This window comes from Elephas maximus, chromosome 16 (genome assembly GCF_024166365.1).
Source record: "Elephas maximus indicus isolate mEleMax1 chromosome 16, mEleMax1 primary haplotype, whole genome shotgun sequence".
Classification (NCBI taxonomy): Eukaryota; Metazoa; Chordata; class Mammalia; order Proboscidea; family Elephantidae; genus Elephas; species Elephas maximus.
Window position 1 is genome coordinate 64082442 of NC_064834.1, and position 20527 is coordinate 64102968.

Sequence of the window (20527 nt, forward strand, 5' to 3'; positions counted from 1 at the left end):
TTCACTGTACTTTATTTTGGTATAAATTTACATTCATTATTGTTTTCCTTTGGATGTGTAGCCCTCAATTAGTGTGATGGCTCCATTAAAGCAAGTGAGACTTCGCCTTTAATTATTACAACAAAACACCTAGTTTCAGCTTGGGGAGAGGGTCTCTGTTGACATAAGCAGAGGTTATAAAATTTAATTAGCCATTCCTATCAGATTTATGGCATTCAAGTTGTTCTGTGTTTCTTCCCTTTGATCCTTCCTGTACAATCCCCAAGATTTTTGTTCTGATCAAATGAGAATAAAGCTTACTGTGCAGAGAGAACTTTTCCCTTTTCTTCTTCTTTTCCCCACCCCCACCCATTTCAGCTCTCTCACTTTTTACCCCCCCTCTTTGTAGGCAAGGTCAGCCCGTGTATCCAATCACGACAGGAGGATTCAGACACCCCTACCCAACAGCTCTGACCGTCAACGCTTCCATGTCCAGGTGAGTTCCAGAACTGGAGCCTTCAACCAAGGCCATGGGTACCTTCTGGGAAAGTTCTCTAGAGCTCTACCAGGCCATCAGGGATTGCCACTACTAATGGGGTAGATGGTGTAGCATTAGGCTTTACTCCTGGAGTGTACTGAAAAGTTGCCCTGGAATTCCAAGGTAGGTGAGGTGATGTGATGTCTTTTTAGGTCTAATGTTTGAGTCAATTTAATTGGGCAATATTTTTATACAAATTAAGGAAGCAGGAAGAAATAGACATGAAGAGCTTTTTTTTCTTAAAGTATCTCTTCTCTGTTGCCCTATACTGGGTAAGAAAGGAGAGGGTGAAAGTAATTTTATTATTATACAAAGAAGAGTTTGAGAAGAGGTTATTAACCTTTTCAAAACTTAGATTCTTCATAGCCAAGGTGAAAGGACCCTCCCCCCACACACATGCACCTCGCTCAAGTAGCGTTGTCTAATAGAAACATACTGTGAGCCACATATAGAACTTTAAATTTCTAGTAGCCACATTAAAAAAAAAAAAAAGAAAGAAACAGGGAGTTATGTTTTTTTTTTTAATTTTATTATAACATAAAATTTGCCATTTTAACCATTCAGATGAAGTTATCTTTAATAACATATTTTATTTAATCCAGTATATCCAAAATGTGTCACGTCAACATGTACTCATTGTAAAACAGCTCTTAATGAGATTTTACGTTCTTTTTTTTTTTGTAGTTAGTTTTTGAAATCCAGTGTAAATTTTACACCTTACAGCACGTCTCAATTTGGACTAGTGCTCAATAGCTACGTGGGGCTGGTGACTACCACAATGGGCCTGTGTAGCTGTAAATCTTTTAAATTTTTAAAAAATTAAGTCTTTAAAAAAATTTTTTTAAATCTTCTGTTGTTAAAAAAGCCATCAAACAAGCGTGTATATACATTCATATATGTATATGTAAATAGATATGCGTACATATGCTCATATATGTATATCTACATGTTTCTAAGCCCCATATTCTCCTTTTCCTATTGCTGATTAATTCTGGCTAATTTTTTCAGGGACTGCTAGTTTATTTACAAACTGGTTGGCAGCAGTATGTTTAAGTAGTCACTAATTGCTCCTAATGATAGTTTTATTTTCTGTTCATCTGATTTTCAGTCAAGTTAATTAAATCGGTGGAGGTTTAGACTTTCCTGATGGGCTGAAGCAACTAATCCATTTTGATGATGGCACGTAATTAAATTAGCATGCATTACATGGCAAAGATGCTGTCCCCGGCCTCCTCCTCCAGTCTCTGTGGCCAACATGGCAAGCCCAAGACCAGAGGGAGGATTGGGAAGACGGGCCACAGTACCCTTGTCTTTCTTACAAACAGATTTTGGTGAGGGAGTGAGAATCCCATTCATTAATAAAAACAAACTGTAGCATATATAACATTTGTCATTATTCTATCTTTATCATGAAATCATAAAGATGTATTTCCCACATGTGCTAAAGCATCTACATTTCAAAATCCACACTAGTGTTGGTTAGGTGGGGAAAACGCTCGTGTGTTCTGCCCTCAATCGTGAAGAGGAAGGTTACCTTCATTAAATAACGTCATCGCGACCTCGTAAGGCATGGAAATGAACAGGGAGTCTCCCAGGAGGAGTGTGGTGTCTGAGCGACTTAGGATCCTCCACAGCGCATCCTCCCCGCATCCCAGCATCTGTCTCACCTACCCGCTTATTTTGCACGTTTGTTTACTTGGTGGGTTCAGAGGTTAAAAGCGGTGAAGTAATCGCAGGATAGGGCCTGGGGTTAAGCTTATCAATTGAATTATCATTAGGAGGCCAGTGGATGCTTTATAGGTGGGCCGGGGGATGGAAGGGAATGGTGGGAGGAAAGGTGAGGGGCGCAAGGTGCGGGGGGAGGCAGCCGATTCCCCAGGTAGGCCTTATGAAAGGTAGCTAGTTAAAAAGCGTATACAGCAAATTAAATACATTATTGTGGTAATGGGGCGACAGAAGTATAGGTCTATTATACTTATGGCAGTTACAGGAAATGTAGGCAGCTTGCCCTGTTCCAGAACACCCTTTGATATTCATTCTATTCAGCAGCGGGGCCAGGACTTCTCAGAATTAAGTGATGGGTCATTATACTTTAAACACCATGGAGAAGCCTAGATTGGCAATTAAACAGCTCTTGCTGACACTCACTTGTGCCACCCTGTGACCCCCTTTAGATTGAGATGTTGGAGCTCCGGGCCCTCAGCCTGCTAAATTGGTGCAAGACTCTTCTCCTGACGAGAGCGGGCTCTGAAATCTGCCGGCTTCAAAGGGAGCGAGATCATGTATAAACCATAATGTGGGTGCACCGTGGCTCACAAAAAATAAGGCAGGAAGAGATGAAATGTTACAAGTGCAAGGGGGAAAATGAGAGAATAATGACAAATCTCATGCAACTCAGAGCAGGATTGTTGCACAGGAAAATGCGTCCCACTGCTTGTGCATAAAATCAAGGCCGGCAGATGACATCCAGTTAACAGAAACATGTCAACAGTGAAGCAAAGTGAGAGTGAGTAAGAGAGAAGCCCCTGAGACAGCCAGAAACAAAAATTAGTTGTCCTTAACAAGTTAAGGTTCATCATTATATTCTGGCTTGGAGCCATAAAAGCAGACGAGGGCGTATAACGAGCTGGTTAGAATTTTTAGGGTGTTTATTGCAGTTGGTGAAATAGCTGTCTTGCAGAAAGGAGTTTCTTAAGCGAAAGTGTACATACAACCCCCCCACACACGGTCTGTTTCTCTACTATAGGTGCTTCAGATGTATGACGGGTGTTAGGTATATGAAGTCAGTAGTGTTGGGTCTTGGTGGTAGCGCTTGAAATTTTTTGCCACCTCAAAATGTACTCAGACTGTGGTGTCTCTCGCTGGTGTTTGGTGTAGGCATGCTCACATGCGTGCACACTGTGCTTTTGTCTCTCTCCCCCTCTCTCTCTTTCTCATGTCTGTACACATATTCTTATTCTGCAGGAAGGGAACATATGTATTTGAGGAATGTCAAGCCTTTAAAATTCACAGTAAAAGCTGCCACTCCACCCACTGCTTCACCCAAGGGCTTCCAAGAACACATGTTCTTAACTTGTGTTTCCTCTGAGGCCTTAGTACAAAGGGAAGGAACGGGGTAACCCAGGAGCCCCGGCGCCCTCCCAAGGGCTTCCTTTCCATCTTTTTTTTTTTTTCCCTTGAAGCAAGAGTGGGTTGGGAGTTGTTTTTTTTCCCCCACCCTCTGCCCCCCCCCCCCTTTTTTTTGGTTACCCTAAATGTACTTAAAACCAAAAAACCAAACCTATTGCTGTTGAATGGATTCTGACTCTTAGCAACCCTGTAGGACAAGAGCAGAACTGCCCCATAGGGTTTCCAAGGAATACCTGGTGGATTCGAACTGCCGACATTTTGGTTAGCAGCTGTAGCTCTTAACCGCTATACCACCTTGTGATTCATATTAAAAAAAAAAAAAAAACATGCTGTTGCTACCAAAACTTTGAACATTGGCTTTGATTTGGTTTGTTTCTGAAAAGATTATTAACATAACCAAAATACTAACATCTCACCTAAAAATTCCTAATTTCTTATCAACCAAATGTAATAGTTCCAACATTGGCTTTAAAAGCAAAGACAGGCTAGAGAGGACCCCATGGAGATGTAATTTCTGAGTCAAGAATGTTCCCCCTTCACAACTCTGCCTTTATTGGTCTTTTCTCTGTTGATCTCTGTAGATTTAGTTAGTACTTTAATTTTTCATCATTTTCCAAACTAACCCTTATTACATTATTTTGATTACATGGAAGCTGTTTTCATCTCTAGTCCATCTATGAAAAGAGCCTTGTAAATAAACACAGGATCCTTTTGAAATAACTGTTATGATAAAAACCCTCGTTAGTACCACCAGTTCCCATACACGGCCCAATACAAGATCCGGCTGATTCAGTTGAAAATAAAGACCCTCCAAAATCGACTTTCTGAAGAGCAGATGGTTATTCCTAGGAGGGCATGTTGGGCTGTTTGGGGTTGGGATTTCTTAAGAAAGCATTGCAAGTGACGTGATCTTGATTCCCCTTCTCCTGAGTGGCTTGCCAGTCTGTTCACTGGCATAACCTTGCCAGGCTGGAGCAGGAGGCTGCCATTGTCTTTTTCTTTTTTTTAGGTTTCTACCCACTGGGCCCCTCCCCCTAATTTTCTCTATGGAAGTATTAAGCTAGTCTAGGACCCGTGATTCTTCTAACCCAGTATAAGTCACAGTGACTCCGAAACATATCAGAAAATGGGAAGGCTGTCTGTCAGGCCCAGTCATCAGTTTGCAGATGGGTGGAGAGTATTTTGAGATGAGATTTTTCTATCCCGGCGAATTTCCAGGGCTGGGAAATGCCTATTCAGGGCCGAAAATGGGTTTCAAAGAACTTTCCTAAAAATAGCCAGTACTAGATTAGAAAACAAACTTTCATTTCTTTGCTTACAATTTTCATAATAATTTAGAAGGACTTTTAGTGCATAGACAACATGTTATTAAGTAAAAATGATTCAGAGGTCCTAGAATTGTTGGGCTGGAAAAGACGTATGAAGTGGAATTTAAAGTTTCATTTTTGTACATATAAAAGTACTGCTTTTTTGCTTCTTTCCATAAGAGGATACAAACTTATTAAAAATGTCAAGGACTTAGGATGAGAACCAAAATGGAAATACTGGGATTTTCCCCCATCTCTCTGCCTCACTCTCCCATTCCTGTCAAAATGGTGGGACCCAACAGCTAAAGAAAAATAAAAATTTTATTGCATCCATCACCAGAATGAGGCCTAATGAGGCGTGCCCAGCATTGTCAAGAATCTGTATATACTTCAGCCACGTTAATATTTTATTTAGCTGTCAATATGCAACAAAAGATTTCTCCTTTCATTCTGGAGCTGATTACAAAAAAAAAAAAAAAAAAACAAACCCATTGCTGTCGAGTTGCTTCCAACTCATAACGACCTTATAGATTAGGACTTAGGGAATTGTATCCTTGAATGCCACCAATAATGGCTCGAAAAGAAAGTGGACGTGTGATTTCCGGCAGGTATTCTGAGCCCACTTTTCCGCCCAAGTACATCAGTTGAATTTGTCTTTTGCTAAAGATGTTAAAAATCGTAATGTCTCGTGTCAGTAGCAATAATGAAAGGGGAAGATTGGCTTTAATGACATTATGAGAATCATTATGTTTAATTTATCGCTAATTAATGCTGACAGGTTTCATATGCCTTGGGCTGCTTTCATGTGAGTGTTACATGCTGTATTTTTTTTTTTATTATTATTGTGTGTACACATCCCTCCCCATTCATTCACTTTTATTCTGACGATTTACACAGCTTTCTGTCTTCTAGGTTCCCACCCCATATGGTCCCACCACATCATACTCTACACACGACCGGCATTCCCCACCCGGCCATCGTCACACCAACGGTCAAACAGGAATCCTCCCAGAGTGACGTCGGCTCACTGCATAGCTCGTAAGTGTTGGCTCTTACCGATTTTATCTTTGCCAGAGGGGTCCAGCAAGCCCAGTAGAGCAGCTTTGGCTTCAGGGCATGGCTCCTTACCTAAGGCTGACCTGGTCTGGTTGGTTTGAGTGCAATAAAAATCTAGCCCTTGTGGGGCCTGGGATTCCCTACAAAGAGGGAGAAAATGGATTATGGCTGAGCTTTACTGATTGTACCCATTGTGGGGTAGACCAGAACACCCTTTTTTGTGTACTTGAATGAACTGGGATTTGCAACTGCTTCCCTGAACCCTAACACCTTAATAGAATGTTTGGCATTTTCGTTTTGAAGGAATGAGACGCCTCTCAAGATGGAGAAGGCAGCCATGTGCTTTCCCCTCTGGCTTGGGAAAATTGTATATTTGTGAAACTTGAGGAAGTGATTACAAAATCTATCTCTTCCTCCACCCCCTCCCCAGGCTATTTTTGTTCCATTTTCCAGGGTGGAGAAGACCAAAAGTGGAAGCGGGGGTTTTTATTCAAAACTGCTAGGTTTGGGTGTGAGGAGTTGGGCGAGGGCTGGCAGGGAGGAAGTTGGGCCATGTGACTCTTTACGGGGGTTGTGTCTGTCTGTTTTGTCTCTATCCAGAAAGCATCAGGACTCCAAAAAGGAAGAAGAAAAGAAGAAGCCCCACATAAAGAAACCTCTTAACGCATTCATGTTGTATATGAAGGAAATGAGAGCAAAGGTCGTGGCTGAGTGCACGTTGAAAGAAAGTGCGGCCATCAACCAGATCCTGGGGCGGAGGGTAGGCTCGCTGCAGTGGGCCAAGGGGAAGTAAGGGTGAGGATGTCGCATGTGGGGTGGAAAGCCTCCCTGTCCCCATTCGTTTGGAGAACCCTTTCAGCCCCATTCTGACTCCTTCGACGGCCTTCCTTGAGCCAGACCAGGAACTCTGCATTCCGATAACATTCAGAGCAACCACAACCAAAATCTTCCGCCACTCCTAAAGAGAGAGTAAATGCTAGGACGATATGCCAATGTAAATGACAAGATAGGCTTTTGTCCAAACATTCCCGGTAATGACAAAAACCAAGTGCCACCAAGTCAATTCTGGCTCATGGTGACCCCATGTGTGTCAGACTAGAACTGTGCCCCATAGGGTTTTCATGCTGTGACCTTTCAGAAGCAGATCACCAAGGCTTTAATGCCAGGAACCGGCACATTGCCAGAATCAGCAGATGCCATTTCTGGATGGACTCACCCAAAAAAGATAGATTAGTATTCACACGCTGGCCGTAGAGTGTTTGTGACATATTTGCATGTCTGTCTCCTCCTGGCGCCCCCTTAGTGGCACGCATTGTCCAGAGAAGAGCAGGCGAAGTACTACGAGCTAGCCCGGAAGGAACGACAACTCCATATGCAGCTGTACCCAGGCTGGTCCGCACGGGATAACTACGTAAGTGGGTCGCTGTTCTCCGGACTAGCCTGTACAGTTGTATTGTGTGTTGTATGAGCAAAGAGAATAGTAACTGCCAACTTACATCAGGCACTGGAACCATGTGGCCCGCCCAGTTCCAGGACCATTACCATCTCACCCAAGCACTGGACTGAAGGGTCTTGTCTTGGCCTCCAGCATGGCTCTGTTCAGCACTGCCATTCCTTAGAGAGGTTGGAGGAGGCTGGTGTTCCAAGTTACAGCTCGGGACCGACGAGGTCAATTTGGGACTGTCCACACCTGCTTGTCCACATCTTCGAGAGCTGCAGCTCTAGGATTTGCCCAGTGGGGCTCATGAGTACTAGCCCAGCTCCTCCGTGTGCCCCAGTGGTGGCGTGGCCTTATAGGGGAGACCAGTGGGTAGGGATAAAAGGGGAGGGTTTGATTCCTCAGAGGTCTTGCAGCAGGGTCTTCATCCTTAAGAGGAAAAAACAAAACAGTTACCTTATGATACCATGGCACAGTACAAGTGGGAAGTCTATATTGTCCTAAAAGGGGCATGTCCCTTAAAGTAGCCAGTGGAAGTTGTCCTTTGGCAAGATGGACAGGATATTGGGCCCCAGCCGGGGTAGGGGCTTGGTGTGTGTTATGTGATGTGTGTGTCTCTGCTTACTGTGTTGCCTGTTGCACTTGCCTAATTTAGTCTCCTGGTTTTCAAGAAACACAATAGGATTACTGTTTTCACTGTTGCCGTGGTTGTGACACCTGGGATCCTTCTTCTCCCATAAACTTGCTCTCCTTTTTGGTTGGAGACCTCTGTGAGTTCCCATTGTTATCATTTATTCTGCGTTTTGCACAATACCTCCAGTTCTGGGCTCTCTCTACTCTCTAGATGGATGAAATGCCTCTTATTTTGTCGGACAATTTATTGCCTGGCACTGGGTTCTCTGAAGTGATTTTACCATTGTCTTAGCTATCGCTGTGAGTCAGAATCGACTCGACGGCACTGGGTTTTTTGGGTGATAACAGAAATACAACAAGTGGATGGCTTTAACAAAGAGAAATTTATTCTCTCATAGTCTAGTAGGCTAGAAGTCCAGATTCAGTGTGCCAGCTCCCGGGGAAGGCTTTCTCTGTCGGCTCTGGAGGAAGGTCCTTGTCATCAGTCTTCTCCTGGTCTAGGAGCTTCTCAGCGCAGGGACCCTGGGTCTAAAGCACATGCTCTGCTCCTGGCACTATTTTCTTGGTGGTATGAGGTCCTTCGGTCTCTCTGCTTGCTTCTCTCTTTTATATCTCAAAAGAGATTGACCCAAAACACATTTAATCCTGTAGATTGAGTCCTGCCTCACTAACATAACTGCCTCTAACCCTGCCTCATTAACATCATAGAGGTAGGATTTACAACACATAGGAAAATCACATCAGATGACGAAATGGTGGACAGTCACACAGTACTGGGAGCCATGGCCTAGCCAAGTTGACACACATTTTAGAGGGATACAGTTCAATCCATAACAACCATTCACTCAGAGGAAACATATTTGTCTAAGGGTCAGTGACCATCTTCCCTCCTTTCTTGGTGGTGTCATGGAGCCATGGGTGATTGCTTTAGCTTCCTGTGCTCTTCTCACCTGACCCTCTCTAGACGTCTGTGTTGAAGCTCTCCACGTGCGTGGGTTGGGGCTCATGAAATTGTTAAACTGATTACAAACTTACTGTACACAGGTATTTTGGGGGTTCACAGTAAAATCAGATCTGTGTCTCACTCTCTCAGAACTTAACTGTTCATCAAGAAGTCACAAACATCTGCATGGACATGTAAGCCCTGAGTGAAGACTGCTTTCTGCTTATTCTGACTAGCTATTTCAAGTCTCCTTCCTTTTGTATTCTCATTACCTTGAAGCATACGCTTGTTGGTCTGCTCTTTGGTGTACAGGTGAGGGAGCATGGAGAACAGAGACTGGTGGGGTTGACTCCCATGTCCTTGTCACTGCCCCCACCCATCTCCCTCTAGGTCCCACCACCCTCAGTTGCCAGTGTCGGTCTCTAGACTGTACCCCTTGTGGGAGTTGAAATCAGAATCAGTGCTAGGACTTCTTAAATGGGACATTTGCTTTGCTGAGAATTGTGTCACCAACAGGCAGGCACAGGGTCTTTACTACTTGGAACCTTTTCCGTCTGTCCCCAACATGTGTGCAGTGGGGAAGCCTATCTTCTAGTGTTGAAAGAAAGAACATGAGAAAGTTAGTGCGTTTCTGCAGGCTCGCTGCTCACCCACACCTGGCCCCAAGTTGGGTCCTCCCAGCAGCAGGCAGACTCTGCAGCCCCTGCACGTGTAGCCATTCCATTTCACTTAAGCTTCTCTCCTGGTTTCCAGTCACAAGCTCTTGGAGTTCATCTCTAACTTCCCCCTTCTATAGATCTAATCTTTGAGTCATCTAGAATGGTGCCTCAGAGAAGACTCAAGCTATAGGGATCCATATCCCCAGTAGGTAGATTCGGTCATAGCAGGGCCTTCATGTACAGCTGCACAGGGTGTCCACTGCACAGCTGCACAGGGTGTACCATTCACACTGTGGTCTGTATGAATGCTACCCCCTGGAGCTGGGCCAGGTACAGTCTTCACAAAAGTACAAGGCAGACTTTGTGATAGCTTTCAAAGAATGCTGCGCGTGGCTTACCTGGGAGTCATGTTGACCTAATAATGCCTAAAGCTTTTTTTGTCATACTTTCTAGGTTTCAGAAGGTCCATGAGACAGGTGTGATGATGTTAGCTGAGTTTTACATTGGGAAAATGGTTTGGTATGACATGGGAACTCTTGATAAGACTTAAGAGAAAGAATAGAGGTGAATCTGGATTTAGGGGTAAAAAAAAAAAAAAACTTTGTTATAAAAGGAAGTGCCAGATTCCTGTTATGATGACTCAATACACATTGTGTGTGCTCTTTTTCTCCCTTTTTCTCTCTCCTTCCTTCCTTCCTATTCCAAGGAACAGTCTATAGGGCAAGAATCTTTTATGAAGCTTTTATGGATTTGATTATGGTAGGACCTTATTAGTATTTTTTTTTAATTGCTTTGACTTAGGAGTTTTTAGAAATTGCTTTGATTATCTGTAAATTCTGAGAGGTTCTTCCAGTGAAAGTTTTCTGTGTTAACCTCATGCGTCCTTAATGTTGCTGTTTTTCCAGCCTCGTGGTGATGATACAAGTCTTTATGTTACTACCTTAGGAAAACAGAATTGAGTAAAACAGTCACATTTGGGTTGTTAAACTTGGCATATTCTAGAACACAAGGAAAACATTTTGATTCCATGGTGATACCCAGTCTCTCTGGCATTGTTTCAGGTTATTTTTTTTCCCCTAGCTCTTCTAGATTAGGTAAAGGATGTTAAATCTGGGCCACTTGCATATCTCAGTTGGTTTTTATTTTCCTTGCCCCCATGTATTAGGTCTTTTCTTTCTTTTGCTACGTATAAAGAGGTAATGAAGTGGTTGCCTTCCTTGAGACCCATCTCCCTCTTCACTGTACAGTGTTTATTAAGTTTCTTCAGTTCCTTTTCCTGTTAAAACACAGCCCCTGTCCTCTAGAAGCCTTCAGTGTAAATGATTATTTCCTCAGTCATGAACATCTCAGTTACCTATCCTCAACTGACAGTTTCCCATGGGTAGAGGAATTTTCAACTGCCTTTCAGAATATATTGTAAGAGATTGAAAATGGGTGAATGCTGTATAAAAGATGACTTTGAAGCCCTTGGGTATATGGATGCTGACACCCCTTGGAGTTGAAACATTGCTGTGCCCAGTTGAGTTTTGACTGCAGGCTCCTAAGTAAATCGAAACTAGACCCCCCAGCTTGTTCCTAGACAGCCAGGTGGTACGTTGCTGTTTGCATGGGGATGGGGCAAAGATGGGGTGCTGAAGGCTTCTGAGACACGTGCCTTATTAGAAGGCATACGAACTTCTTTTTTTTTGTTTTAATTCATTGTATACCAAGGAATATCAAATGGTTCAAATAGAAGTACTGAACTGAAAGCCAACATAAATTTCCCATGTGGCGCTGGCCCTGAGACCTGAGAGAGGGAATTTCTCTGCAGCAGTTGGCTCTCAGGCCCTGGAGTGGAGCTAAAACTGTGGCATCTCTGCCTTGAAGTTCTCCTTGTTGTTAGTTGTTGTTGCATCAGCCTCTGACTCATGGCAAACCCACGCACTACAGAACCATTGTGATCCATAGGGTTTTCACTGACTAATTTTCAGAAGTAGATGGCCAGGCATTGCTTCCTAGTTCATCTTAGTGTGAAAGCTCCTTTGAAACCTCCACCAAAACATTATAACAACATAAATGGGTGGTGCCTGCACTCGAGGTACACTGGCTGAAAATTGAACCCAGATCTTCTACATGGAAGGCGAGACTTCTACCCCTGAACCATGAGTGCTTCATGAGGTTCTTCTTACAGGGCCTAAGGGATTCTCAAGGCTTTTTTTTTTTTTTTTTTTTTAACCTACCTTTGTCCTTTAGTCTTCCGGGGTCGATGTTAGCATACCACGAGATTCTTTAGGCAAAGACAGTCTTATTTTGATATTCTGAAACAAATGAAATATAAAACATTCCTTTTGTTTGTGACACTAACTCTCATGGATAGTGCTGGTATCAGTGAGGCTTCCATATTTGGAGATTGTAAATGACTCCACGCAGCTCATGCTCCTTCCTTAAAATGAGTTTCCTCAGCTACGTAGGCAGTGCAGACTACTAGTGAAGCCAGACTAGCTATGGAGCCAGGACTGCCGGAGTTCACATCCTGGTCCCACCACCTGCTAGCTTTGTGGCCTTAGGAAAGTTACAGAACCTCTCCGTGCCTCAGCCTCCTTATCTATAAAATTGGAATAGTGGTAATACCTGTAGCATAGATTGTTGTGAAGATTACATGGAGCAATCTATTAAGTGCTCAATAAATGTTAGGGCTGCAGAAACTTTCTTTATAAGGCGAACTGCAAGATTCGTGTCGTGATGACTTATTAGGCGTGGGCATGAACACACACACACACACTCCTTCCTTCCCGGCCCCAGGGAATAGTCTTTGGGGCAAGAATCACAGAGTTGCAGCTTTATGGATTTGGTTGTGGTAGGACCTTGTTGGTATTTCTTTAGGTGCTTCTATTTGGCCATTTATGTTGTTGGGTGCCGCTGAATCAATTCTGACTCATAGCGATCCCATGTGATAGAGTAGAACTGCTCCATAGAGTTTTCTTGGCTGTAATCTTTATGGAAACAGATCTCCAGGTCTTTCTCCCACAGAGCCGCTGGGTGGGTTTGAACTGCAGACCTTTCTGTTAGCAGCTGAGGACTTAAATGTTTACGCCATCAGGACTCCTTGGTCATTTTTAAATGTTAACTCTTTTTTGACTAGAAATATTATCATAATCTTATATAAGGTAGGGGGGAATGGAAGGAACAGGGCCATCTTTCTTAGATGCCCATCCCATAGTTCTGAAAGAAGCTCAGATGATTTCTGGTTCTATTTTGCCTTTTTTCCCACCCACCTCTTAAAACCAAGACCAAGCTTGAAACGAAGCACCAAGTAAATTGGCCTTTAAAAGTAAGAGATCCATGTGGTGCGAGGCAGCTCTCTAAGCCGAGTGGCCATCAGTGTTCGTTTGCCCAAGACCAAGCAGCCCAGTTGCTGTGGACTCTTGAGCTGCTTCCAATCCCTCCCTCCCTGAATCTTCCTCCTCTAGTTCTCCTCTATCCTTTTCTGAAATAAAATGCTCTGGGTCAGGTTCAAGGATGGACATAGGTGAGTGAGAAAAAAGGTCTTTTCTGTACCACCTACCAGTTGCTTCTCTTCTGAGGAGTGGGTATCTAGTTCAACAGCATTTGAATCATAGGGCTGGAGGTCTGAAAGCATGAGGAAGCAGGTGCTGCAGGTGGAGATAGTAGTAGCTCACTCCTCCTGCCTTCGCCTGCCAGGTGAACCCAGGTGCCCTGCTCCCCTGTTTCTTGAAATAATGCTGTGTTTCATCTGTTCCTTCTAGGGGAAGAAGAAGAAGAGGAAAAGGGATAAGCAGCCGGGAGAGACCAATGGTAAGTAACAAGGATCCATCCATCCGTAGGGAGGCAGGAGCGGTACCTGAGGACCGCTTTTATGTTAGGCTTCTGTCTGGGGGAGGCAGGAGAAATCCAAGGCCAGGACATTGTGGGGGAACCCATCTTAGCCAGCCTTTTTGTTTATGCATTTTAATTAATTGCTTCACGACCGCCCTTTTAAAGCTAGTAACATTCATTGTTGCATGAAAAGTGCATTGTAATTCTAGTGGAATGTGTTTTTAAATAACTGCAAAGCCTGTAACTGGAGGGCCGTAGGCTTGCCTAGGCCGGGATTTATAGCCCGCTTATTTTGTATGTGTCTGAGTAGGGCCAAGGAGGGGGGCTAGGGGAGGAGCGTGTGAGTGTTTGATATTAACTGGGCTGTTCCTGAATGTTTCCGATGCATGCCTTTACAGTGGTAAATTGCACCCATTTTAAATTAAGGAGGTTTGTCATTCTCTAGAAGAAATTAGAAATACTGCATAGGCAATCTCAGCGGTCCCTTGGAGAAGGCCAGGCTTTTACAAACAAACAAACCATTTTGAAGGCTTTGTATAATTTGTTCTTTTTTTTCAGAACACAGCGAATGTTTCCTAAATCCTTGCCTTTCACTTCCTCCGATTACAGGTGCTAATGTCATTTTGAGTCATTAAAATAGTCGATAAACTGTTTTTTTAATTTTCCTTGCCATGGTAGTTTTATTAACATTTAAACACGTATGACATTTGAACAGTCTTTAAAATGACCATCTACACGGTTTCGTATGTTTCAGTAGAATTTTTTGCAGTTGCTTCTGTTGTTTTTTTTTCTCTTCGAATTTAATTTAACTTTTGTTTTATTTTTCCCATAACAGTTGTTTAAGCAGTGACAACAGTGATTTAGAATTGAACTAACTGTGCAAATTGAATATGCAGTATTTCTTTAAAAGAGACTGGTTTTAAAAAAAGAAAATGGAAGGAATTCAGTAATAAACCTCCTTAATCTAATGGCATTTTTCATTGCTCCCACTAAGTTTTCTCACGCACGCATGCAACCGCAGTATGATTATTTTTTTCCTTTGCTTTTTTTTTTTTTTTAATTTTCTTTTTTTTCTTCCTTTTGCTTTGCTGCTTGTAATTTGGAACCCGCTAGCTTTTTACTGACTGTGCCTGCTTAAATGCTGCTATGAGCTTCCAACTAACTCTTAACAGCTCATTCACACAGCCTGTTTATATCCTTATCTGTTCCTCTCTTAGTAAATAAATAAACAGGAAGAGAAACGGTGAACATTCCAAAAGCTGCAATATCCCAATACCACAACCCTTTTCTTTCTTTATTTCTTCCTGTTTTGTTTCATTTTGTTCTGTTTTTATTTGTAGTTTTTTTTTCCCTTTTTTAAACTGTTATACTCTGAGAAGAAAAAAGCATGTTACAAACTTAATTCCCTCCTTCGCTTTATTTTCTTCTTTAAGAAAAAAAAAAATTGAGGAAAAAAAAAATAAAAGCAAAACCAAAAAAGAGAAAAAATTCTAAGAGAGTTAGTTCTTCAGTATCTAACTTCCCTTTATCAGCTCAAACCAAATCTGAGAGACAGTCCTTAAAGAAGGGATACTGCAGCTTTATTTGCAACAGCTAATTTCACGAGTTGAATAAGAATGTGATTTTCTACCTTTTTTTTTTTTTTAATTAAAGTTTAAAAAAAAATCGAAAGTCAATATTTTGCCATTAGTAACCAGGTCATTGATTTATTCCCTTTTTTTATTTTTATTTTTTTCTTATTTGTATCTTTCTCTTTTCCCCTCCCTCTCACCTTCTTTCTCTCTCTCTCCCTTTCTCCCACTTCCTCCTCCTCTGCTCGCTTCTCTCTTGAACTCATTCAGACCTGAGCGCTCCTAAGAAATGCCGAGCGCGCTTTGGCCTTGATCAACAGAATAACTGGTGCGGCCCTTGCAGGTGTGTATAGATTTCCCAGATTCGCTGTGCTGGTTTGCAGCTGGTTTATTCGGTCCTTTCCCCCTTCTCTGCCCTGTTGCTTTGTAGCTGTGTGTGGATCGTAGGAGACACGAGGGAGCGGGGCACTGCCAAGTGTGCTGGGCTCTGTGAGGGATATGCTTGTTCTCCCCGCTGCTGCTAGCCAAAATGCCACTGTAAAACAGCCTCACTCGTACCTCCTCGGGTCAGCGACAGCAAACCCCAGCGCGCCCCCTCCCAGGGAATGTTGCCTGCCAACCCCCTTCCTCAGGACAGCCTAGGACGGGGTTCAGTGACATCCACTGTAATCCTGGCCTAGGTGGAAGCAAACAACGTCACCTTTCCCTCTCCTCCTCTCTCTCTTTTGATTTGTTTTTCATTGTTGTTTTTTGGTTTCTGGTTGTTGTTTTTCTTTTGTGTTTTATTTTTTTTTTATTATTTTTTTTTTTTTCCCTTTTGACTCATAGAAGCCCTTTCCTTTCATGTCCTTGGTAAGGGAAGAGAATCAAATAAAACCATGGTGATGTAGCAGAAAAGTAAGCTGTAGCTAAGATGTCACTTCCACCTGAGCTCGACCCACCATTGTGTTGTATTTTTTGTGTTTACCTTATGCTAACAGATGCAAATACTCCAAAGAAGTGTCGGGCACTGTTCGGGCTTGACCGACAGACTTTATGGTGCAAACCGTGCAGGTATATTATCACTGTTAGGCCTTTGGGAAAATCAAAGCATTCTGTCCTTCTGGTACCTTAGCGTGACAATATATTGTCCCCATCTACTTCCCCACTGGCATCAATGACTAATAAATCCTCATTCTTCAAAATTTCCTTGCTAATTTTATGCCATTTCCTCTCTCCACTTTCTCTTTCTGTCTCTCCCCAGCTCTTAACAAACATGGCCCTGGTGGTAGACCTGAGACCAGAACCTTAAAAAAAAGGGGGTTTCTCCTTTTGCTTTGAAAGCCAGAGTCCCAGAGCTGGCCCAGCCCAATGACTGCTTTGGTGGCACGTGTCCTGAGCAGATAGAGCCACCATATCCAAAGATTTAAATGAGTTAAAACTTGGCAGTGATGGCATTCCTAGGCACTTGGAGTCAAAATGGTTGGAGACGTGTTCTGGGGCAGGCTTATTTCTTTTGTTTGTTTTTTCGGTTTTTCTTTTGCATTTAAAAACCACCTGTCTGTGCACAGAGGAGCTTGGCTAGCTGACATTGTTTTACAGTGCTGAAAAGAAGCGTGGCATTGAACGGCATGCACCAGCTAAAGGGCTGCAAGCAGTGAGTCAGGTAGCCACAAACTGCAGCGTTGCCAGGCCTGCAGAATTTAACAAATATATGTGAACAGATATAGTATCGGTACCAAAAGGAATCAGAAAAGCCCAGAAGAGTCCAAATTAAACAGCCATGTTCCACCTGCAGGTTTCCACCTGACTTGTAATCTCAGGGAAGGCTGTAGGTACTTCCTTCTTGGTGGAGGGGTACCAACTAGTTCTTGTCTCATTTCCTTTCCTTTAATGACCACCTTTGGTTAAATTTGTTGTTTCTTTGTTCTGATACAAGCAGTCTTTGAATTTGGAATATTATGATGGTAGGTATCTCAACACCCCAAACACGCCTTCCTGTTTGTAGTGCCTCCCTCGTCACGTTTTCCTCTCCTCCATGCCTTTACCATGTGCTCCATGTTTAGACTCTAGATCAGATGTTCATCACATCACATGCATGCCCACGAGTCTCCTGTGTCTCTTTCCCCCCTCTCTGATGCCTGTACGAGGGATTGGTGAAGTGCCTCCATTGACCAAGCGTTTAGAGTGAAGAGGACCTAGGAGTCTTTATTGATATGGACTTGCACAAGAGGACTCTCTGCCTGTGGAGGGTGAGGGGAGGTTGGGGCCTTTGTTGCACACCCAGTAGGAGAGAAATTCATACCTGAGCAGCCAGTCTTGCTGTGAGATGGCAGTGCTAATAGAAGGGACAAATGTCCTTTCAATACAGCCCAAGGGTTTTCTCCCTATAACAGAATGGAGTTTCATGAATTTGATGAGAGATGTTGGATATTTAATGAGGACTAGCCAAGAAAAAAGGAGCCCTGGTGGCCCAGCGGTTAAGCACTCGGCTGCTAATTGAAAGGTTGGCCATTCAAACTCACTAGCTGCTCTGCAGGAGAAAGATGTGGTAATCTGCTTCCATAAAAATTTGCAGCCTTGGAAACCCTATGGGGCAGTTCTGCTCTCTCCTCTGGGGTTGCTATGAGTTGGAATTGACTCGACGGCAACAGATTTAGCCAAGGAAGACGGGAATTCCACTTACCCTGTCTAGGCATTGAATTTGTTGTGTCAGGATCTTACACATGCTGAGTAGGAAGAGAACTAGCTGTGGAGTTCTGTTCGGAGAAGCCCAGCCGTGGTGAATAATCACAGGTCTGTGTAGAAGAGAGAGTTCTCATGAGTTGTAGACTTGTACCACAGACACCATTGTGTGCACTGCACAGTAAGGCTGGTTCGGGTGCCTGCTTTATTTACCTTAATTGTAGGGGTGGGTGTGGTTTATGAATCCCTTTTTTGTTTCAGAAGCAGTTGCAGCAAGTTAGACATGACTTTTTTTCCACCCCTTTCTAACACTGGCCTAGACAGACATCCCTAAGACACAACCCACACCTTATTGAAAGCGGGGTGTGGTGTCTTCCTTCAGACAACAGTGTTTTCCTGACATTGAACCAACAAAACAAAACAAATCTTTGTAGCTGCTGCTTCATGTTTTAGCAGTATGATTTTCTAAAGTGTGGCTTTGGGGGCTAACTAATTATCCATGGCAACTTTTCTGTTATCACAGATGCTGAGAAGCCTCTAGTTATAAGGGCCCCTCAATCCCCATGGGTTTCCTTCCAGCATCAGCACTATTAGAACTTTCCCAGCAGCCATTCTGTTGTGCAGGGTTTTGTTTTTTTTTTTTTTTTCATACGCTAGAAGCACTAACACGTGCAATTCTGCTGTTTTTTAAGGTGCATGTAGAAGACAGAGTTCTCATGAGTTGTAAACTCTACGACAGACACCATTGTGTACACTTTCAAGGGTGCACAGTTCAGGTTGTCATTCTGGAACAGGATCAGAAAGAACTCCTAGTTCAATAATAAACTAAATACCTTTACAAAAACAGAATAAATGTATTAGAAGCTAAACATACGTTTTTTAAGAAGCCACCCCTCTGATTGGACATATGGAGCCCAGTTGGTGGGGAGGTTACGAGTTGGAGTTTGTACAGCTAGTTACCTGTCTCTTCATTCTTCAACTCCATTGAACTTTGCCATGTCTGGCTTGATGCTAAACCAATAAGACAAAATGTGCTTTAAAAAAAAGAAGGAAGAAAGCAAAGCAGTTGCAAATTGAGGCGTTTTCTGGCTGCTGAAAAGTGTGTTTGTGTTCCAGCTGCCTTTGCTCAGCCACTCATTAGCAGTACCATCACTCTGTCATTCACAGTCTTCATGCCTGGGTTCCAAATGGCCCACTCATCCCCATGACATGGAAACTTCCACCTCATAAGGAGGGTGGGAGGGGTGAGGAGAACGCTAGAACTGATCCCAGCCAATCAGGGCTCCTAGCCTGCTGCACAGGGTTTCTAATTTCATTTGAGGACATTTTAACAAGATTCTGTTTTGAGCCCACCAAGTTGCTTTTCCCATCTTTTCACTCTGTCCTAATTTAGCATGGAATGCTGCTTGATGTCATTCCCTTGTTTTCCCTGATGTTTTTTCCCCTTCTCTCTTTGCTTTCCTTTCTTTTCTCATTTTTTCTCCCCTGTTGCTTTCTCCGTTTGGCTTATGCCACCCCTACCCCTGTCCCCTTCCTTCTGCCATTTTTAAATTGCATGGATATCTTAGTCTTTGAGCATGTTTTGATCTGCAGGCTAAGGTGGTTTAAAACTTGGAAAGGCTTAATTATTTATCTTGGATTCTGGGATGGGAGCAGAACCCACAGTCTATTTCATTCTATCCAGGGAAGGAAAAGGAACCTTACCAAATTGAGGCTGAGAAGGGAGTTGTGGCATGGCCTGCACTCCCCCCAGAGTCCCTTCTGACCTGGAGGAGACAGACAGACCCCGAGGGCACCACCCGATGGGTTTTAGCCTCTGGAAAGCAGGGAGGACTGAGCATGTTCCCTTCTACCCCTCCTCTCCTTCCCTACCTTCTGCCATCTTGCTGAGTCCACACCCTACACAGTGAGGAGCATGATCGGAAAGCTCTGGGGCATGGACAGAGGAGGAACGCAATGCCCCCCTTCCTTTCAAAAGCCAGTGACATTGACAGTGGTGGCCCTCAACCAGGCAGCGTCTTGGTGGCTTTCCAGTGACAGAAAGCCAGCCAGTGCTCATGCATTTGGTTTTAGATGGAGCATTACCAGCCTTGGTTCTGACTACATCCTATGGCTCCTTAGATCAGCAAGTTCCCTGTATCTGCATCATTTATAGCATTAGCAAGGTCACTTTCCAGGATCACCTTTCCCACCAATAATATCCCTTCAAAGTGGGATTCATGGTAGCAGAAGTTTTGAAGTCCCATGCACAATTTCTTTAGTGGATTTTGACAACCTCATCCTTTGATGATAAGCAAACAGGAGAGGCTCTAAGATTCTCATTTCTGTTTCTTCCATAAGAGGGTAGTGGAGAAGAGGGGGATTCTCTTTTAGGTACAGTGCAACACTTCCTGGTTTTAAAACGAATCACGATCACCCAACCCCCAGAAGGTCCATGCCGTGGTTTCCTGGCGGGTCTCCTTGGTCATCACCTCTGTGACGGGTTTGTGCTGCACCCTTCACATGCTGAGCCTGACTTCAGCCTCTGCAGATTGACAACTCCAGGGCCCTACCAAGGACCACGCCCTTCCACCCCCATCCTCACCTTCTCTACTTCCAACCTTCTCACTCTGGGGTGGGGGACGGGAAACCCCAAATCTTAAAAAAAAAAAAAAAAAAAGTTTGAATCTTAATCCACAACCTGCAGGCCATACAACCAGTTATTCTTGTTCCTTTGGATCATTTTCTGTTTTTCTTATTCTTCCCCCTACCTTTGTTTTATCCTCTTCTACCTGTTTTGGTGGTTTTGGTTTGG

General features: G+C 43.4%; 1 protein-coding gene across 30 annotated transcripts in view; it reads left to right on the forward strand.

Moving 5' to 3' along the window:
• TCF7L2 (transcription factor 7 like 2) overlaps positions 1 to 20527 on the forward strand; it is a 221089-nt gene that overhangs the window by 197701 nt on the left and 2861 nt on the right. For 7 of the 30 annotated variants that reach the window (XM_049855897.1, XM_049855899.1, XM_049855898.1 and 4 more), the window contains 7 exons: positions 389 to 475; positions 5851 to 5991; positions 6610 to 6769; positions 7313 to 7420; positions 13429 to 13477; positions 14057 to 14107; positions 15340 to 15412. In XM_049855897.1, the coding sequence (XP_049711854.1) occupies positions 389 to 475; positions 5851 to 5991; positions 6610 to 6769; positions 7313 to 7420; positions 13429 to 13477; positions 14057 to 14107; positions 15340 to 15412 (669 nt within the window). Of the gene's footprint in view, positions 1 to 388; positions 476 to 5850; positions 5992 to 6609; positions 6770 to 7312; positions 7421 to 13428; positions 13478 to 14056; positions 14108 to 15339; positions 15413 to 16049; positions 16124 to 20527 lie in introns of those variants that run through there. The other 23 variants (XM_049855900.1, XM_049855906.1, XM_049855910.1 and 20 more) reach the window with 11 other exon arrangements.